Source organism: Stegostoma tigrinum, chromosome 6 (assembly GCF_030684315.1).
Source record: "Stegostoma tigrinum isolate sSteTig4 chromosome 6, sSteTig4.hap1, whole genome shotgun sequence".
Classification (NCBI taxonomy): Eukaryota; Metazoa; Chordata; class Chondrichthyes; order Orectolobiformes; family Stegostomatidae; genus Stegostoma; species Stegostoma tigrinum.
The window spans coordinates 80,162,575-80,180,662 of NC_081359.1; the positions used below are offsets into that span (position 1 = coordinate 80,162,575).

At 40.4% G+C, this 18,088-nt stretch overlaps 1 protein-coding gene across 1 annotated transcript in view; it reads right to left on the bottom strand.

Moving 5' to 3' along the window:
* The window catches only part of LOC125453053 (protocadherin Fat 4), a 124,344-nt gene that overhangs the window by 32,177 nt on the left and 74,079 nt on the right, over nucleotides 1–18,088 (bottom strand). Inside the window, exons 11-12 of the mRNA XM_059646969.1 lie at nucleotides 8,506–8,591; nucleotides 8,202–8,381 (exon numbers count right to left, since the gene is read on the bottom strand). Coding sequence (XP_059502952.1) covers nucleotides 8,202–8,381; nucleotides 8,506–8,591 — 266 coding nt within the window. The remainder of the gene's footprint in view (nucleotides 1–8,201; nucleotides 8,382–8,505; nucleotides 8,592–18,088) is intronic.

The window sequence follows — 18,088 nt, forward strand, 5'->3', positions numbered from 1 at the left end:
GACTGTCGGTGTGGAGTTTGCACATTCTCCCTGTGTCTATGCGGGGTTCCTCCCACAGTCCAAAGTTGTGCACATGAAGTAGATTTGGGATGCTAAATTGCCCATGGTCTCTGGGGATGTGCAGGCGAGGAAATGCAGAGTCATAGGGAGTGGGTTGTTGGTTTGGATGGGATGCTCGTTGGAGGGTAAGTGTGAACTGTGGGCTGAATGTAGGGATGCTATGCATTCAGGATTGTTTCATGCATTTCTAAAGTGATGTTTTATGTCTAGATTTAAAAGCAACCCCATTTCTGGTAATGCAGGAATGATAATGTTTCCCTATTCCACCCTTAAAATTCACGGAAAGTTTTCTCAGAAGTAATATAGCTCACACATGCGATAGCCTAGCCAGAACTTCAATTAGTTTGCCGATTAATTTATAATGGCTGAGTCCATACATCTAGTGCAAAACTGCAAGTAACATGAAACGCTAAGAGCATTTATAAAAACCATGAGCTAAATAAGGATGACAATGCCTAAAAAATTATTTGTTGCATCATCTACACTGCTGCAGGCACATGTCTCATTAACAAAAGCAGTCTGATGGAACATGATCCAGCTCCTTTGTAACAGAGCAGCCTGTTCAGTTTATATTCACAGCATAATGAATGGGACAGAATACACAGCCTTTTATCAGTCTATAATTAGTTAGCTCCTTGTGAAGAAGGAATATTTCTTCAATTAGCAACAAATCTCTTCTTTTTGCTGGAGGACTGACGAAAAGGTAATGGATAATTTCAAAGCTATTAGGGATAGTTTCATTGTTTAAGCTTGAGCAATTCCATGTCAAAGAATCACAAAGAAACAAAGAAACCTACAGCACAGGAACAGGCCCTTCGGCCCTCCAAGCCCGCACCGATCAAGATCTTCTGTCTAATCTGTCATCTATTTTCTAACGGTCTGTGTCCACTTGCTCCCCGCCCATCCATGTACCTGTCCAAATATATCTTCAATGACGCTAACGTGTCTGCGTCTACCACCTCCGCTGGCTACGCGTTCCAGGCGCCTACCACCCTCTGTGTAAAGAACTTTCCACGCATATCTCCCTTAAACTTTCCTCCTCTCACTTTGAACTCATGAACCCTAGTAATTGAGTCCCTCACTCTGGGAAAAAGCTTTTTGCTATCCACCCTGTCTATACCCCTCATCATTTTGTAGACCTCAATCAGGACCCCCCTCAATCTTCGTCTTTCCAATGAAAATAATCCTAATCTATTCAACCTCTCTTCATAGCTAGCACCCTCCATACCAGGCAACATCCTGGTGGGCCTCCTCTGCACCCTCTCCAAAGCATCCACATCCTGTTGGTAATGTGGCGACCAGAACTGTACACAGTACTCCAAATATGGCCGAGCCAAAGTCCTATACAACTGCAACATGACCTGCCAACTCTTGTACTCAATACCCCGCCCAATGAATGAAAGCATGCCATATGCCTTCTTGACCACCCTATTGACCTGCATTGTCACCTTCAGGGAACAATGGACCTGAACACCCAGATCTCTCTGTTCATCAATTTTCCCTAGGACTTTTCCATTTACTGTATAGTTCGCCCTTGAATTTGATCTTCCAAAATGCATAACCTCGCATTTGCCCGGATTGAACTCCATCTGCCATTTATCTGCCCAACTCTCCAGTCTATCTGTACTCTGCTGTAAATTCTGACAGTCCCCTTCACTATCAGCTACTCCACCAATCTTAGTGTCATCAGCAAACTTGCTGATCAGACCACCTACATCTTCCTCCAGATCATTTACATATATCACAAACAACAGTGGTTCCATCACAGATCCCTGTGGAACACCACTGGTTACCGGTCTCCAATTTGAGAAACTCCCTTCTACTACTACCCTCTGTCTCCTGTTGCCCAGCCAGTTTTTTATCCATCTAGCTAGCACGCCCTGGACCCCATGTGATTTCACTTTCTCCATCAGCCCGCCATGGGGAACCTCATCAAACGCCTTATTGAAGTCCATGTATATGACATCTACAGCCTTTCCCTCATCAATCCCTGCGTATATTTGTTTAGGCTTACTGATGCAGGGGGATGATGTTCTCTGGCTAAGAGCTGGGTACACTGAGAACTGAGTTGAAAGTTAGATATTAAAATTGAATGCATTAGGCAGGAAAAATTATAAAATCAGACTTTAATTATAGATTTAACACAGTGTGGAGCTGGAGGAGCACAGCAGGCCAGGAAGCATCAAAAGAGCAGGAAGTCGATATTTTGGGTTGGGACCCCTCTGCAGAAAAAATGGTCCCAACCCGAAAATTCAACTTTACTGCTCCTCTGGTGGTGCCTGGCCTGCTGTGCTCCTCCAACTCCACACTGTGTTATCTATGACTCCATCATCGGCAGTTCTTACTATCTCTTAAATTATAAACTTTATCTTTTTTGGCACTGGGACAATATTTGTTTGTTGCATATGTCAAGGACATGTTAATCTTTACATGTGTTGAAAAAGTTATCTTAAAAGTCAGTTCTCATCAATTAATATGATGTCAAACAATGTTACAATCTGGTACAGGAAGTGTTTGGTATATTCTTCTCTTTATTGCTGTCAAATGCCTTCAGTTCATATACAGATGGAATCTAATAACATATCCAAACTGACAGAAATCTGTTCATCCTTGCACGTCTGAAGTCCAAACCAAAAGTGCACCAATTCCTCATCAAAGTGTTGCTCACTGCTCAGGATGCTGCACTAGCATTCCATACCAAGGGACACCTTCAGCAATAAGTGGACAGTGTATCGCAGGCCTGGATTGATTATCACTGTCTGGAAGATAAATGTTATTATCCAGGATGCTTCCATACTGCCATTTATTTGCATTGACAAAGTGATGCTAGAGGTTGTTGATGGCTTCACGTATCTAGCCTCCATTATCATTAACAAGTTATCTCTCATTTCATGCTGAAATCAGCACAAATATTGAAAAACTGCAGCTACCCTGTGAAAACTGAGTTACAGTGCGGAATGGCATTAACCTGAGTGAGAGCAGCAAACTGTCTTCAAGTTTATATTCTCAGTAGATGCTTCTACACATTGACAACCTGTTCAACATCTGGGAGAAAAGGCTGAACTGTTTCCACCCTTGCTTTTCACACAAGTCCTTGACATTTCTTGGCAGGACAAGGTCACCAACACATATGTCCTGGAGTGTGCAAATTCCATCAGCATACACTCATTGCTAAGCCAACAACATCTGTGATGGCTCAGCCACACTCATTTAATAGATAACAGCTGTATCCTCAAAAACTTTATATATAGTAAAGTGGCCACTTGGGTCATGATGTGCTGGACAGCCACACCTCTGTTTACAAGGACACCTGCAAGTGAAATATTAGGATGTTGGAAATTGACACAGAGAAGTACGAGGAACTGTCAGATGGTGATAAACTCTGGAGACTCTCTGTTCAGAAAGGCATTGGAACACGAAAGGGAAAACAGAAACATCAGTTGTTCGAGAGGACAGCCCAGAGTAAACAGAGGCCAACAAATCATGCACTGAGTTTGTAGCCCACTGCCTTCACCTTATTAAAATTTGATACATTAGGGATTTGATATGTTAAAACAGTGCTTTAATTTAGATTCAATCTCTTCCAGGCTGTGAGCATATTTCTTTGCTGCGTTTGTGATTAGTTGTGTTAATATTTACATTTATAGCCACCAAATCAAAGATGAAAAGCTGTTCAAAGATTGTTCTCATCAATGAACACCCACCATTTTGGAAGTAGGTCAAATAAACAGCAGTCAATCCGACAGTCAATCTGTGGCTTATATTTATTTATTTCTGGGATGAGGCCAGCGTTTATTGCCCATCAATAGAGGGCAGTTAAGAGTCAACCACACTGTTGTGGGACTGGAGTCACATGTAGGCCAGACCAGGTAAGGATGGCAGTTTCCTTCTCTGAAGGACCAGATAAGTTTTTCCTGACAATCAAATTGTGGTTATCATTAGACTCTTAATTCAAGATTTGTTTTACATTGAATTGAATTACCTGGGTCTCTGGATTAACACTTCAGCAGTAATATCACTAAGCCATCACCTCCCCAAAAGGATGTAATTTTCTTCATTATGATCTGGGCTGTGTCATACACGTACCTGGACTTTCGGCAAGTTCACCGTTAACAACTGCATGTGCTATGTGTGTACAACTTTACAAATCTGCCTGGCTGTGGGATTGTTGTACATCTGCGAGCTGCAAACACAGGAATTAGTCTGATTGCTATGAAGTCTGCTTTATAACTTTTAATTTGTTTAACTGTGTTAAATAAACTGACCCAGAGAGTTAATCAAACCCTGCTGAATAACTGATTATTAGACAATTATCATTAACATCCCACCATACTTCCAGGAGTAAAAGAATACAATTGGAATTTTGTACCTATTTTGCACACATCAGAGCAGAATGATTTGACATTTTGAGCAGGGAAGAAGAGATATCAAGACCTGTATTATTAAATGTTAAAATATTGACATCAATACCGCACAGAGCTGCCTAGATATGATCCCAAGATCAAAGCAGATGTTAAAGAGATGGGAATTTGCTTTCAAACAGATGAAGGAGGTTCAAAAAGACAGCTGTGGTACTTCACGGTTATTAAAAGCAGACAAAAAGGTTATTGTGCAGATTGTGAGATATGCAAATTGAGAAGAGGTTCAAAATTTGAGGAAGGACAGAAAGGCTATTGACAAAAACAAATCAAAAAGAGTCTTGAATGTTTGACCCAGGGACACTCTGCCAAAAAAGGAAGACAAAGCAATAGAGTTGTAGAGTTAAAATTGTATCAGAGATAATGGGAACTGCAGATGCTGGAGAATCCAAGATAACAAAGTGTGGAGCTGGATGAACACAGCAGGCCAAGCAGCATCTCAGGAGCACAAAAGCTGACGTTTCATCAGCTTTTGTGCTCCTGAGATGCTGCTTGGCCTGCTGTGTTCATCCAGCTCCACACTTTGTTATTTTAGAGTTGTGGAGTTGCTTGGAAGAAATGGCAGCCCATGGGCCCATACCTGGAGATGAGATTTTAAGATAATTTTTCAGCATTGTTCCCAATGAGTGCCGAGCATATAACTATAATGTTGTACTTTCATACATTTTTGGACAAAGTTTTTTCAGCTGGTACAAATGATATGTAAGAGGTTAACAACTACTGTAAGCCCAACTGAGTTGTAAAATACTCAAGTCTTTTTGGCTCAGTTCGTTGTATCATTTGCCACAGATCCAGGTGCAGGTGTAAGGAGCACACTAAAGATGAAGTTGGATAATTTTGTCTAAATGAGCTTTATAACAACAGGGGCCATGTGATGGAATATTCCCCGTTTGCCTGGATGAGTACAGCTCCAACAACACTCAAATGGCTTGACACCATCCACAACAAAGCAGCTAGTTTGGTTGGCGCTACATCCACAAACATTCACTCCCTCCATCACCAACTCTCAGGAGCAGGATTGTGTATAATCTACAAGATGCATGGCAGAATCCACTAAGGTTCCTTAGACAACACATGCCAAAACCACAACCACTACCAGCTAGAAGGACATGGGTAGCAGATACATGTGAAAGCCACCAGCTTCAAGTTCCTCTCCAAATCACTCACAATCCATCCTTGGAAGTCTATCACTACTCTTTCAGTGTCACTAGGTCAAAATCATAGAACTCACTCCTTAACATTTTCAGCATGTCTACAATAAATGGAATGCAGCAGTTCAAGAAGGCAGCTCATCACTACCTCCCCAAGAGCAGCTTGAGATGGCCCAGCCAATGACACACACCTCCCATGAATAAAATGGCCATGAAGTTCGACGACATCAGAAACTCTGTTAGCCTCTCTGTGCGTTGTCAGCCCAGAAGATTTTTGTCCATTAAAATAACACCTGAAGAAGGAGTAAGGCTATGAAAGCTTGTGTTTTCAAATAAACCTATTGGACTATAACCTGGCAATTTCTGACATTAAAATTGATAAATCTAAAACAAGTAAAAAAAGAGAGAACATAATATTTCTGAGATAGAATATTTCAGCAATTTGAGGCATGATTAATTGTAAGTATTCCAAGATCAGAAGGCACAAAATACTTTAAATGTATAGATTCCAAAACTTTCCACCACTTCATGTTTCAATTTGTTGCGGACTAATTGAAGAAGATTAATTGTTATGATTAGTCAAGAATTGTATTGTGTCATTGCCCAGATGGTAAAATTGAACTGAGTGGACATTGGTTCTAATTTTTCAGCCAGCCAGTTCCCTATTTCTACGAAAGATAGAAAGGGAAAGGAAATGAATGGGAATATGAGAAATTTAAGAATGCGGAAGTATTGATTAAGGTTTTTATTTAATTTTCAAGTATTTGTTTTAATTTTGATAAAAGATACTACTTATATCTGATTTTATCTAAATGATTATAATATCATTATTATTAGAGATAGTTATTTATCTATAATTTTGATATTATGTTTCGAGTGTCTGAAATGAAATTTTGATGCTGGAGAGTTCCAAATTTTCTGAAAGTGTAATCAACCCAAGACTTAAGAGAAAACAATAAATGTATTTATTGACAAACGTATCTCTTGCATGTTATTGTGCATCCTATAATTTGTGATGTGATATCATACGTGATATGTCTCTTATTAATAAATTGGCATATGCATCAATATTTTCCTCTTCAGTTGTCCCTTATCTATTGTGGAGTATTCACAGAGGAAACAAAATGCCGTGAGCCACACGCATTTTCATGATATTATCCATTGCAGCTCCATAGGAATTAGCTGAAGAGAATATCAAGTGGAAACAGTTACAATATGCTCATTTTTATCTGTTTATCCTGAATAATTCAATTTGGTATTCTACTGTGGCGGGGATAGTATTGTGGCAATATCATCAAACTAATAATGCTGTAGTTCCTGCTCTGGTGTCATGGTTTCAAATCCCACTCGTGGCTGGTGAAATTTAAATTCGATTTTAAAAATATGCAATTGGAAGTTAGTCCCAGTAGTGGCGATCATGAAGCTATTATCATTGTGCCATGATAGTGGTAAAACATGGGCTATCAATTTTTAACTTCCATCATCTGATTTTAACACCCGAGATTGTCATGGACAAAAACGTTTTCAGAAAGGAAAGAGTCTGGCCTAAACTTGCTATAGTGATCAGAAGCAAATCCTCAAGAAAACAATATGGAATAAATAAACCATTTGACTAGAAATTAGCAATTTAGCTGAACACATTGAAACCATCCAAATGAGGCAGAGTTCAAGGAACTCACATTTTCTGTTTTTGTGTGCGGTTACGTGAGTAGTTAGATATTTAGACATGAGAGGGTTCGCTTCAACATTGCAACTTAGAAGACAACGGAGCCTCACTCAAGAATACAGAAATGAATTATATTTCAGTAGACACTTGGTAGCACAACATAGTTTTGGGCTTAGTAAATGGTGAAATTCCTCTTTCCTTCAGTCAAGAAAACCTCATGATTAGTCCATTAATATTGGTCAGTTCTCAACTTTAATTGAAGAGTGAGAAAGGTATGTGGAAATAAAGAACTGAAAATGTATGACTAAGATGGCTAAAAATAGGCTAGTCAATTTGCCAGATTGCAAAAGTTATAAAAATCCTGGATGGTTCACTAACTTCCCTTGTCTAATTGGGCAAGTATGACTCTAGTTTCCCAATAATATGGTTAACATTTAACTGACCTCTGAAATGATCATGGGTTTATTTTTTGGCAGCCACCCAAAATTAATTTTGATGGTCATTCACATTGGTTCTGTAGATCTTTTTCTCTGTTTTGTTATGGAGAGAAGTCAAGTCTTTGTCTAACACATGCTTACACTAAATGCAATTCAGATCAAGAGAATTGCTGGCGCAGATCACAACTGCTTAATATAGTGAGCTGAAAGACATCACTTAGTTTCTCTGTGTTGATAATGGCAGTCTGCATGATGAAAGCAAACGTAGAGCTTATCATGTATACAGATTTCAGAAAATATTCACAATACCTGAAAGGCTCACTCAATTATTATTTCAAATGCCGGCAAAAGCTAGCAGAAATAAATATTAAGCAACTCTCTGACACAATTCTATGCTAAGGTAAAACAAAAGTTTGATTTTCCATACAATTATGAACATGACCCAGCAGTATTATAGGAAACATAGTACCTGGTGAGGATGTTATTTGAAGACAATGCCTCAGCAAATTTAATAGGAATATTGTTCAGTTTAAATTCTTTAATGCAACCAATGAAGTCATGCGTTTTTGCTTGATCTGGACGAAGGAGTATGGGTTCAATCAATTTGATTCCTCCAAATACCATTCGATTTTTCTCCAGGTCCAGAGTTCTAAGAGTAAGATGAGTTAAGAGCATACTAATTTATAGAATAAAAAGTATGACATTACTTTCCAAAAGCTAGTTGAACAGAATAAAAATATATGTTCAGCACAAAGCTTGATATTCATTGATACCTCTCTGTGCCTATGCCTGGGGTGCTTACAAAGCAGAACTGTGCTGGATGATCATTGGTGCAATTATCCACAGTCAGGGATCCCACCTGCAAGTGTAGCCAAAAAACAAGCTGGTTGTAGCTCACTTCAAAAACAATATCAATGAAGCAAGAATTTTACAACACCACCACCATCATCCCCTCCACCCTACACACCCAGACACAGAAATCCTTCTCGTCTGATTTACAGTCTGCTTTTGTTTGCTATAAATATTTAGAACATTCTGGCCTAAATTTTAAGAGACTGTGCTGTGAGCAAAATGTTGACAGTATTTCTAAAATTTATAAAATTCTTTGTGGCCTATAATTTTCCACAATTGGCCTTTTTGACAGAGACTGGCAACTTTTTTTTGCTGTGGGCTCATGGCCTTTAAATCTGGATTGCAACATTCGACATCTGCAGAGCCACAAGGCATTTCCATCCTGGCAAACTGGCTGGATTGCAGCTCAAGCCCAAATGCGAAGTCCTGTGTTGTCACTCTTTAAGTAGCCCTGTTGAAATAACTCGACAGAGGCCATATCCTGTCACCAAACCACCCTTTACTTATGAGTGGACAGCCCAGCTCCCTCAAAGCCAGCTATCAGTGAACAGAACCCCTGACATTCCTGTTTAATTGTGTCAGCCAGTGCTCTCTGATTAGACCAGATCAACAAGACCAGTCAGAGAACTCACATTCTGGGAGATCTCATTATAATCTCTACATCCCATCCCCTCTGAGTCCAAGGACAGAGATTTTTTCTTGTACCTTCTCCTGGGACGTTTTAGCTCTGGGTCAGGTTCATCCAACTCTGCCTCTGATATGCGCAGGGTGTAACACACAGTAGCTTGCCTCTGGTACCCGGAGTGACTCGAAAGAAACTTTTTCTCTTCTTCAAGCAGCAAAGGCATCAAAACTGTGACATCTGCTGTGTCTGTTTCAGATTCCGAGGTATCTTCAATGCTTGAAGGAGAGAGAGAACCTATGGGTTCCCGACAGTCGGAAATACATTTAAGGAGCCAGGCACATTTTTGCTCCCACACTGATTGCAAATTCGCAAAGTTTCAAATGGTCCACATTCTTCTTCACAACTCTTGCACCTACCTGAACTTTCTATATCACTGGCCCTGACCTTGCACAGACCATGTCTCTCACGCTTGCAGGGCCATTTCTGTAGGTTCCAAGCCAAACTTTGTCTCCTGAAGTAAACTGTCTCTCCAGCTTAGCAGGGTCTTATGGCTGGCATTGATGTTCCTGATGCCACTTCATCCTCCTACCAAGGTCCAGGAAGATCAGATTTAGCCTGGTGCGGAGTCTTATCTGCATTAGAAACTCTGCTGGAACTATCCCTGTAGTTGTGTGAGGGTACGTTGGTAAAAACCCTTACGGGTATGAATTGTAGGATACTTCTGGGAATCTTCATCTAACCCATTTGCAAGTATGCATAGCTCATGTCCAGCTTCATGAAGGATAGCACCCCCCAACCTGCCAGCTTTGTGTATAAATCCTGTATGTGAAGGATTGGGTATTTATCCAGCTGAGAAAAGCAGTTCATCATTTGTTTGAAATCCCCACAAAGTCGAGCCGATCTGTTCGGCTTCATAATCGGTGCTGCCCATTCTGTGCACCGGTCTGGTTTGATGATTCCTTCGCTCTCCAGCCTCCTGATTTCTGCCTCTACATTTTCCCATAAGGTAAATGGCACTGGGTGGGCCTTGCAGGATCAAGGAATTGCTTCCGGATCACCATGGGAGATGACCTTGTCCCCTATGATAGCCCTTAGGCCTTCCTTAAAATATTCCAGGTATGTAATAATTAGGACTTCAGTCAGGCAGCTATTTTCTAGGTGAAAAATGTTGAGGCAATCTTGGGGAATGTTCCTTAACCAATTTCACTCCAATGTCTTTTGCCCATTAAAAAAATGCATTCTTTCCACATACTGAGCCCAGTCATCATCTGATCGAATGAGTTAGATTTCCAACATAATGACTTGATGCCAGCAATGCTCACTCCAACTCAAAAATGACTTCAGTGAGAAAATGTTTTCACGAGCATGCTTTTTTTCTCGTCACAACTTACACAATGCCACAGAGGCCATTATCCCAACATTAAACCACGTTTAATTTACACATGGATACTCCTTGATACTGATCCCCCTCCGTCAGAGCCAGCTGTCAGAGTCAGCTGCACCCCTGAAACGCTTCTTTAAAACTATCAGCCAGGGGTCCCTGATTGGGGCTGTTAACTTGGTTCAACTATGCAGCTCTGTAAGGTCCACCGGGCTGACTTCATTACAAACGCTATACCTCTTGTTCCAATTGTTTTCCTTCAGTCATGGTGCACTCAATCGGAGTTGCTTTCTACAACAAGAAAAGTCTACCTAAAACAATGAAATAACTTGCACTGGAAAGCGCCATTTCTATTTCATTTCACATTTACACCCGCAGCTCAGAACTGATTCAAAGGCACTTATAAAGAGCAACTATCTGCAGAACACTAAGGTCTCGAATAACATAAAATATGATTGCATTAGCATTGTCTTTTCAAAATTTATCTCCTGGTCACTTAATGCTAAGTAATTTATCTGGTTGTTAGCAAATATGATTATTGCATTAAGTCTTTATTGTCCTCAGTTTTCTTCAGGTTTGCTGAGTTAAACATGAACCATCTCAGCTGAGCAGACTAAGGAATGTAATTCAGCTACCTCTAAATTACCAGTAAGTTACCAACCGTTACCATTTGCCACATTACCAACAGTTGTGTAACTGGCATATCATTAAGCTGTTATGCCTGGCTGTAGGCTAATTAAATTTGTACCACTCCATTAAATATGTAGTTATCTCTGAAATAGGCACTATTCAAAAATGCAATATTGCAACTAATCAGATAACGATGTTTGTGGATTTTCTGCTAAGGAATGTCCATAAAAGTTCCTGATGTATACTTAAGCTTGGACCAGAAAGAATTTTTGGCTATTGCTACAATTCATTTTGCTGATTTTACCAAGATAGCAAGGGATATTAACTGTCAAGAGGAGATAGAGCTACTGTAAAGGCACAAAGATTTGGCAGATTTGCTCACGTTATCAGGGATAAATGTAAATTTGTAATTTGGCATGAATAATAAAAATACCATGTACTATCTAAATAAAGAGATGTTGCAAAACTTAGTGGTACATAGTGGTTGTATGATTGGAGACAAATGTTTGAGGGCAAATCAACAAATGGTATGTGGGAGGCTTTCAAGCGTAAGTTGCTGGGAACTCAGGACCAGCACATTCCTTTAAGAATGAAGGGTAAGTATGGCAAGTTTAGGGAACAGAATCATAGAATCCCTTGGGTATGAACCTTGGATAATGAGAGATATTGTGAGCCTGATCAAAAAGAAAAATGAAGCATTTATCAAGGCTTGGAGGCTGGGAACACACAAAGCAAAGGTGGAATACGGGGAAAGTCGAAAGAAACTTAAGCAAGGAGTCAGAAGGGCTAAAAAGAGTCATAAAAAGTCATTGGCCAACAGGATTAAGGAAAATCCCAACCTTCTTTATACATATATAAAGAGCAAGAGGGTAACCAGGCAGAGGGTTGGCCCACTCAAGGACAGGGAAGGGAATTTGTGTGGAACCAAAGGAAATGGGAGAGGCATTAAATGAGTACTTTGTGTCAGTATTCACCGTAGAAAAGGACTTGGTGGATGATGAGTCTGGGGAGGGGTGTTGCGATCAAAAGGCAGGAGGTATTGGGGGTCTTGAGAAACATTAAGTTAGACAAATTCCCAGGGCCTGTTGGGATATACCCCAGAATGCTGAGAGAGGCAGGGTAGGAAATTACTGGGGCCTTGAGAGAAATCTTTGTATCCTCACTGGCTACGGGGAAGTCCCAGAGGATTGGAGAATAGCCAATGTTGTTCCCTTGTTTAAGGAAGTGGCAAGGATAATCCAGCTAATTACAGGGCAGTGAACCTTATGTCTGTGGTCAGGAAATTATTGGAAAAGATTCTTTGAGACAGGATTTACTCCCACCTGGAAGTCAGTGGGTGTATTACCGAGAGACAACAGGTTTTGTGAAGGGGAGGTCGTGTCTCACTAACTTGGTTGAGTTTTTTGAAGAAGTGATAAAGATGATTGATGAGAGTGGTTGTCATCTACATGGACTTCAGTAAGGCCTTTAACAAGGTCCCTCAGAGCAGGCTGATACAAAAAGTAAAGCCACATGAGTTCAGAGGTGAGCTTGCAAGGTGGATAAAAAAACTGGTTTGGTCATAGAAGACAGAGGATAGCAGTGGAAGGGTGCATTTCTGAATAGAAGACTGTGACTAGTGGTGTTCCTCAGGGATCAGTGCTCGGACCTTTGTTGTTTGTAATATATGTAAATGATATGAAGAAGAATGTAACTGGTCTGATTAGTAAGTTTGCCGATGACACAAAGATTGGTGGAATTGCGGATAGCAATGAGGACCGTCAAAGGACACAGCAGGACATAGTTCGGTTGGTGACTTGGGCAGAGAGACGGCAGATGAAGTTTAATCCAGAAAAGTATGAGGCAATGCATTTTGGAAGGTCTAATCCAAATGGAAAATATACAATAAATGGCAGAAGCCTTAAGAGTTCTGATCAGCAGAGGGATCTAGGCACACAGGTCACTGAAAGTGGCAACACAGGTGGAAAAGGTAGTCAATAAGGCACAAGGCATGCTTACCTTCATCAGCCAGGGTATTGAGTTTAAAAATTGGCAGGTAATGTTGCAGCTTTACAGAACCTTGGTTAGGCCACGTTTGAAATATTGTGTTCAATTCTAGTCACCAGACTACCAGAAGGATGCAGTGGCTTTGGAGAAGGCACAGAAACGAGTTACCAGGATGTTGCCTGGTATGGAGACCATTAGCTCTGAGGAGAGGTTGGAGAACCTTAGGTGCTTCCCACTGAATGACGGAGGTTGTGGGGGGACCTGATAGAGGTCTACAAGATTATGAAGGGCATGGACAAACTGGACAGCCAGAAGCTTTTTCCCAGGGTGGAAGAGTCAGTTACCAGGGGCCATGGGCTTAAGGTGCGAAGGAAAGGTGGGGAGGTAGTGGAAGCAGATACTATAGTGACTTGAATAGGATGGGAATAGAGGGATATGGTCCCTGGAAGGGTGGGGAGTTTTAGTTGTGACGGGCAGCATATCAGTGCAGGTTTGACGAGCCGAAGTGCCTGTTCCTGTACTGTAATTTTCTTTGCTCTTTGTTCTTGTTCTACAGAGGAATATTGGTATCATGCTATATGAATCACAAAAAGTTGGCGTGTTCGCACCTCAAGTGATTAGAAAGGCAAATGGAATGTTGTTATTTCTTGCAAGGAGAATAGAATACAGATGGGGGGATGTTTTATTGCAGCTGTGCAAATGAGGCAACATCTGGAAATCAGTGTAATTTGGATCTTCTTATTTAGGAAGAATTAATTATGTTGAAGGCAGTTTAGAGAAGGTTTGCCTGACTCACTCCTGGTTTGAATGTTTATCATATTGATTCAGTCGTATCTATGGGCATTCAGAAGAATGAGAGGTGATCTTGTTGATTCCTGAGTGGGATTGATAGAGTGAGTGCTGAAAGGATGTTTCTCCTTGTGGAGGAGATTAAGTTTCTTCTTGTGAAGGACAGTAGGGTTGGAGATCATGGTTTAAGCATAAGAGAACTTCCTTTGAAGGTTGAGTTGAGAATTGTATTTCTCTCATAGCTAGTATGTAGAATTCGCTGCCTCATCGTGGAGACCTGTAACTGAATTTATTTAGATCCGATTTATGTAAATTTTTGTTAGGCAAGGGAATCGATAATTGGGGGAGCACGTACAGGAAATTGTAGATGAGTCCACAACCAGGGTTATCCATGGCTTTATTGAGTGACAGAGTGGGCTAGGTTCAAAATGCTGACTGGTCTGCACTTGCTCTGATGTTCCTATGTATCTGCTCCTAAGTCCTTTATAGTCCTATGTTCTTATTGCTTCCCATTATTATAAAACCTTTTCATTTGTGAGATTTGAAACTTTAAGAACATTGAGATGTTCATTAGTCTTGAATTTCATTTTCTAACAGGAATTACATTTTAAAAATTAATTTCATGTTCTGCTTCAACCTCACTTCAGTACAGACCTGTTCCACGGATAAGTGAGTTAGGACATTATTCCAAATCTTTTCAGATTTTATGTAGATAGAGGTATTTTTCTATAAGTTTAAACAGAGCAGTATTTGAGCATCTGTTAGTGATATGACTCTCCCTTTATTGCATGATGCTCTGCAACTTGTCCTTGAGGGATGCACAAGAGCATATCAGGATAACTCACTTCTGGGTTTTTCCTCGACATGTGCAGCAGTGTAATTGGTCACAAAGGGGAACCTCAAGGTGGATTATATTCAAATTTTCCCACATGTTGAAATGCGTTCGGTCTCCACTTAACACCATCCCGTGAGACTGGGGATTTATTGTGTGAGGAATCATGGGAATGAATCCGTTAGAATATTCCATCTCACAGAACATTAACGCTTTAAGCCACCGCATCATCTCTCTACTTCAAAGCCATTATCTTGTTAATATCTTGGATTCATTCTAGATTTCAAGAAGTTGAAACATCTTCATAACTATAACCACATCTCACAGTGATTAAAAATATTGCTATATCATGTGATTAATACAGTACACATTTGTCTACCATAATCATTTAAAAGGACCAAATCTCATGTGACTGTGTGAGCTCAGTCTTGTGATCCAGTGGAGACTCATTGTGTGTGATTACAAAATCTGTTAAGTACAAAGCAGAACTAACATGATGTCATGGACATACAGAAATACAATACCATAAAAATATGTCTAGAGGATCCCAATAGCCTAAAATCTGAAAATCAAAGCAATTTAAATCAAACCACAGCAAAATGCAAGATTGATGAATATGTGGATAAGCCTGTATAATAGGAATAAAAAATAAAGTTTTGAGTAATTTGTACCAGGTCTGACTTATTGTTAAACATACACAAAACCTAGAGGCAAGGAACATGAGCAGTTCTGTTTCCTGTCTGCAGTACAAGCAGTACTGTGCTCATTTTCAGATCCACAATTTTAATTATCCAGACTTTATTAACCTTAGCGGTTATACTAGCCTGATACGTACTGAAAACAGATCTTTCCAGCTACCCACATTGTCTTTATAAAAGTATAGCGAAATGAATAATTACTGTTTAAAGATGTATTTTACAAGAAGACAACATCAAGTTATTGTAAAGGGAAGCATTATGAACCTTTCTGTAGATTGAAACGGCCATGAACTGGCATAACATTTCATGTGGAGAAAGGTACATCCTAGTGACAATTACAACGTCATAAAAACATACAGCATCGAAATAGACCCTTTGGTTCAACTAGCCCATGCCAACCATAATCCCAAACTGGACTCGTCCCACCTGCCCGTGCTTGACCCCTATCTCTCCAAACATTTCTTATACCTGTACTAATCTAAATGTCTTTGAAATGTGGTAACTAGTTCTGTATGCTAACCCCATGCTAACCACTCTCTGTTTAAAAAACTTGCCTCTCATGTCTTCGTTAAATCTTTCTCTTCTCACCTTAAAACTATGCCCCCTGGTCTTGAAATGTCCCGGCCGAGGGAAAAGACACCTTTTGTTCACCTTATCTATGTCCTTCATGATTTTATAATAAGGTCATAATAAGGTCACCCCTCAACCTCCTAAACTCAAGTGACATAGGTCCCTGACAATCTAGCGTTTCCACACAACTCAAACCCTCCATTTCCAGCAACATCCTGGTAAATCTTCTCTGAACCTTCCCCAGTTTAATACTATCCTTCCTATAATAGGGAAACCAGAACTGGACATAGTACTCCCAGAAAATGCTGCTCCAAACCTTCTGTGCAACCTTAACATAACATTCCAACTCCTATACTCAAAGATCTGAGCAATGATGGCAAGCACGCTAAGTGCCTTCTTAACCATCCCGTCTACACACAATGCAAACTTCAAAGAATTATCTACTTAAACCCCTAGGTCTTCTTGTTCTACAATACCACCCAAGGTCCTACTTTTAATTGTATAAGTCCTACGTTTGTTTGTTTTATCAAAATGCAATACCTTCCATTTATCCTAATTAAGCCCCATCTTCAACTCCTCGGCCTATTGACCCAACTGATCGAGATCTCTTTGTAATCTTTGATAACTTTCTTCACTGTCCACTTTAGTACCAACCTTGGTGTCATCTTCAAATTTCCAACCGTAGTTTCTATATTCTCATTTAAATCATTTATACAAATGACGAACAAAGGTGGACCCAGCACCGATCCCTGTAGAACAATGCTGGTCACAGCCCTCCAATTACCTAAGCCACTTGAAGGTGTCAACCTGTGGGGAGACTGTAAGTAATTAAATGCTTCTACCACCCACATGCCCACCTCCAGTTGGTATCCTGATGGGTTATGTATCTCTTAAATGCAAAATTATGGTTCCATCGATCATGGAAACAGTCTTGGCACATTCATCAACTCAACGGAATTCTATGTGAGAACGCACACAAGAGAGGGCAAGGCAAATCAGGATTGGACGTGAAGGTGTATTTTGTAAAGATGATTCAGTAAAGATGCTAATTTAAACAGAAGAGGACAATTTCTTTACTTTCATATAATAAAAAAGACAATGGCATGAAGGGCTCTTGTGTTCAGTACTAGTGTCACTGCCTCTGAGTTTGGAGGCCCGAGGTGCAACTCCCACCAGCTCTAGAGGTCTGTCATTAACACATCTCAACAGGGTGATCAAAAATCTAATGAACCTATTTCTGAAATTGTGATGAAATCAATTGGGCAGGCAGTTAAATATCAGCCAGGAATTTTACCAGCAAATGTCCATTGTTTTCCTCTAATCTTCCATTTCAACCTACCCACCCAACCAGACAGGAAGGCTACATGCTGTAAAATGGAGGGGCCTTTTGTTGAATTTATATGCCAGGCTCTGATGAAATCACTGTGCCTGACTGCTAGTTGGAGTGTGATAAATTGCTGTGGCGTGCCTGCCAGGTGAACTGGATCCAGAAGACCCCACAATCGATCAGGCCAGGAGAAGTAAGAGCGTAAATCGTGAACTTGTGTCATACATTAGACCCTGATCGCTGTTTTAAGACAGAGCCAGATGTAGCACATATCTCATAGTTTTTAACCAGTTTTACTGGTCTGAAATAACAAGGTGTGGAGCTGGATGAACACAGCAGGCCAAGCAGCATCTTAAGAGCAGGAAAGCTGACGTTTCGGGCCTAGACCTTTCATCTAGGGTCTAAGCCTGAAATGTCAGCCTTCCTGCTCCTAAGATGCTGCTTGGCCTGCTGTGTTCATCCAGCTCCACACCTTGTTATCACAGATTCTCCAGCATCTGCAGTTCTTATTATTACTGGTCTGAAAGCTGATTTGGTATTTATTAGTAGACTAGAAAACTAATTAATTTAGCAGTTGCAGTTCAATGTGAGTCATCAGCACTCTAGTAGAAGTGGACAACGTTTGCAACAACATACAGTAAGGAAAGCACAGAGTGAGGTGAGGAC